The 3866-nt window shown below is 35.5% G+C and overlaps 1 protein-coding gene across 1 annotated transcript in view; it reads left to right on the top strand.

Moving 5' to 3' along the window:
• Positions 1–479: 479 nt before the first annotated feature.
• LOC112516169 overlaps positions 480–3866 on the top strand; it is a 5261-nt gene continuing 1874 nt past the window's right edge. The window contains exons 1-4 of the mRNA XM_025123192.1: positions 480–732; positions 1006–1201; positions 2014–2524; positions 2605–2900. Of these exons, the coding sequence (XP_024978960.1) occupies positions 480–732; positions 1006–1201; positions 2014–2524; positions 2605–2900 (1256 nt within the window). The remainder of the gene's footprint in view (positions 733–1005; positions 1202–2013; positions 2525–2604; positions 2901–3866) is intronic.

The raw sequence follows: 3866 nt of genomic DNA, 5'->3' as shown, positions 1-3866 counted from the left end.
TTTAAGTTTAATAATGAAATAATTTATTTTTGGCTTAATAATATAACATTTTATAAAGATAATAATTAAGTATTATGTTAGAACTCAATGATTATCCTAATTATATTTTAGATTTTTTATATTTAAAATGAAAATTTTATCTTGTATTTGATTATGTTTATACGCAGTTAGTTACACGAATTCAGATATGGTGCTTTAATAAGTTGTATTTACGCACAATATACTTGTAATCTTGAGTTTTAAGTAATGTGTATTAATAAATAATATTTTACACATAAAAAGCGGTTTTTAAGAGTTTTTGTCAAATGCTTTATCTATACTACATTAATAAGCATTTAAACCCATGTCTTAATTATAAACCATAAGGCACAAATTACTACCATGTTATGCATACATTTCAAAAAACTCTTAATGACAAGCAACTTGTTGAAGCATTGATAAAGCAACTTGTTTACAGTCAAGAATCCAAGAGAAGAACGATGCGGAATCGTACGCAACAAATAATCGCAAAAAAGAAATCGACACATCAAAGAATCGCAAAAAAGAAATCGATGCAGCAAAAAGAAATCGATGCAGAAAAGAGAAATCATACCGATGTGGAAGAAGCCGATGGAAGGAGGAGGTGTGGAAGGAGGCGATGTGGAAGGAGCTCTCGTGGAATGGTGGAAAAGAGAAAAGAGACGATGATGAAGGAGGGTTTAGTAATTAGGTTTTCTATTGGATTTCCAATTAGTAATTAGGTTTTCTATTGGATTTCCAAGGGTAAGATAGTTAATTCGTATTTAGTCCCATGTTGTTTAACATTTTTTGGTGAAACAAAAATAATCAAGTTTTGTCCCATCAAATTTAAAAATAATCCCATGTAATTTTTGTCCATGGCTGCCAAACATCGGACTATTTTATTTTTGTGCACCCTAAGGGTGTGTTTGGTACGTGGAACAGGGTGGGACAGGACAGGACAGGACACACTTGTCCCACGTTTGGTGTGTTTTTAAATGGAACTAGGTGGAACTAACTGGGACACGGGTGTTCACCCTTACCCCCTAGAACTAAGTGGAACAAGGTATCTTTTTACAAATCTACCCATCGTTCTCCTCCTATCGCATACGCAGACCGTATCCTTCCCCGTCGCTCCTCCATACGCAGACGCTCCATCTCGCCAGCGACGGAAGTTCTACCTTCATCTCGACGAGTTCTACAGGTACACACACTCCGCCTTCATCTTGACGAGCTCCATACACACAGTCCGCCTTCTGCTGGACGAGCTCTTTAATTGGCTGTTTGATTTGATTTAGGGTTTGATATGTATGAATCGATTTCCCTAAATCGGCTGTTTGATTCGATTTAGGGTTTGATATGTATGAATCGATTTAGGGTATGATATGTATGAATCGATATGTACGAATCGATTGCCCTAAATCGGCTGTTTGATTCGATTTGCTATGTTTGATTACCAGAGATCATACCATGAAGATAATAGTCCAAATTAATCGGCTATTCGATTTGCTATGTATGATTACCAGAAATCATACCATGAAGATAAATACTTGTTTTAGAAAAGCTGTAGACACCCATTTTTTCGAAATATGGTTTCTTTCTCCATATCCGTTATTATTCACACCCACACTCTTCAGCAGCACATGGTGGAACCTCCTGATTTGATTCCAAAGTAATTCCAAATTCCCCTTTTCAATTTTATTTTACTTAGATTCCCAGATGTTAGAAGAATACTTAATGGCTTTGACCTTATCTTGGCTTGATGTTATAGCTAGCAAGGTTGTTTTTCGGAACTTGCAGATTATTACCACCAAATAAGACATTGCTATGTTTACTAGAAAACAGCCGATTTTGCTGTTTTTCTATGTTTGCTATGTTCAATTACCCAATCTGCTGTTTGCTATGTTTGCTGTTGTTTTGGTACTATATGAAATTTTGCTGCTGTTTTAGGGGTAAATGGATTCACAGATTATGTGTTAATTTATAGTGACTACATCTTTTTTTTTTTTTATGTAGAATGGATCGGAACCATCTACTTATAGTTGTTGAAGTGTTGAAAGCTTACATCGACTTGCTTATACTTTTGGTCAACTTCGCAAATTGGGTAATTGAACATGAACAAAGAGATGATCGAAGGAGAACTTTAAGACAAAGAACATTCACTAGATTGCAAATTAGATCGATAGAAATCCAACGCATCACACGTGAAAGTGACATTATTTGTGTAAATGAGTTGCGAATGGATAGGAATGCATTTGCTCTTTTGTGTGAGTTGCTAAAAACACGTGGTGGACTATTAGATGATGGTAATATGACAATTGAAGAACAAGTTGCTACATTTGTAAACATTTTAGCACATCACACCAAAAATAGATGTCTTCAAGTTAGATTTTATAGGTTAGGGGAAACAATTAGTAGGTATGTTCATCGAGTTTTAAGTTCTTTGTTGCGAGTGCAAGACATTTTGTTTAGCAAACCAACTCCGGTAGAGGATGATTGTACCGACAGAAGATGGAAATGGTTTAAGGTAATCCTAGTTAACTTCTCTCATTACTTGTAATATAAGAATTTTACCATTTAGCTAAAACCAAGTTATTTTCTTTATAGGGTTGTCTAGGAGCAATAAATGGAACATACATTGAAGTGACTGCACCTGAGTCCGATAAACCACGATACCGAACAAGAAAGGGTCATATTGCGATTAATGTATTAGGTGCATGCACTCGGGACATGAATTTCATCTATGTTTTATCCGGTTGGGAAGGTTCAGCTACCGATTCTAGGGTACTACGAGATGCGGTTACACGGAATAATGGTTTAAAAGTCTCAATGGGTAATTACTATTTGGCTGATGTAGGATATGTCAATGGTAACAGATTTTTGGCACCATATAGAGATACTAGGTATCATTTACGAGAATGGAAACACATTGGTCATACACCTTCAAATAAGGAAGAATATTTTAACATGAAACACTCACAAGCTAGGAATATCAAAGAAAGGTGTTTTGGTATTTTGAAGAAACGTTGGGCCATATTACGAAGTCCTTCTTTCTATCCAATAAAACTTCAAGGAAGGATGGTCATAGCATGTGCTTTTGGTGCACAGACGGGACATGATAGGACAGGACATGACAGGTGTTCAACGTTTGGTAAGACATGGCAGAACATGACAGAACTGGTTAAAATGACCAATTTACCCCCAATGAGCTGTTTAGTGTTTTTTCACTAAATAATAGATATAAATGTTTACAAATACTATTTAAAAATACCAAAAAAATTCCAAAATCAATCTTAATTAAAAACTCACATTCATAAAGCAAAAGATTTAAACATCATATTCACCAACAAAAATTGAAATGTTTACCAAAAGACCTAAACACAAAAGATCAAATGTTTACAATTGTGTACCAAAAGACTTAAACACAAAAGATCCAATGTTTACCAACCAACATCACATGTCTAACTTTTTTAAGATGGTCGTCACAAATTTTGGCTTTAATGTAGTATTAATGCTATTCCATAGGCGTAGTTGAATCGGGTTATCGGCAAAATACATGCTAATAACAATAACTTGATCATCATGAAAACTCATGTTGGTTAACTCATCGGGCATAGTTTGTAAACCCGGAGTACCAACAACCGATACCAACTTACCCATTTCCTCGGATAACGAATTCAACCCTTCTCAATCACCTTGATTGCATCTTCAGAAACACCCGCTTTTCTCTTTCTTTTTTTAGATGATGCTTCTACGTCTTGTGGAATGGATGATGCAGAAGCGCCATTGGAAGGAGTAGTCAAAGGCACGTTCAATTCCTCAGTATCAGCCCCGACTTCACTTTCAAGATTTATGTGCTCCAATGCATC

The sequence above is a fragment of the Cynara cardunculus genome (assembly GCF_001531365.2).
Source record: "Cynara cardunculus var. scolymus isolate 2C chromosome LG 8, CcrdV1, whole genome shotgun sequence".
NCBI classification, from domain to species: domain Eukaryota; kingdom Viridiplantae; phylum Streptophyta; class Magnoliopsida; order Asterales; family Asteraceae; genus Cynara; species Cynara cardunculus.
This window is presented reverse-complemented; position numbering and strand designations above follow the sequence as displayed.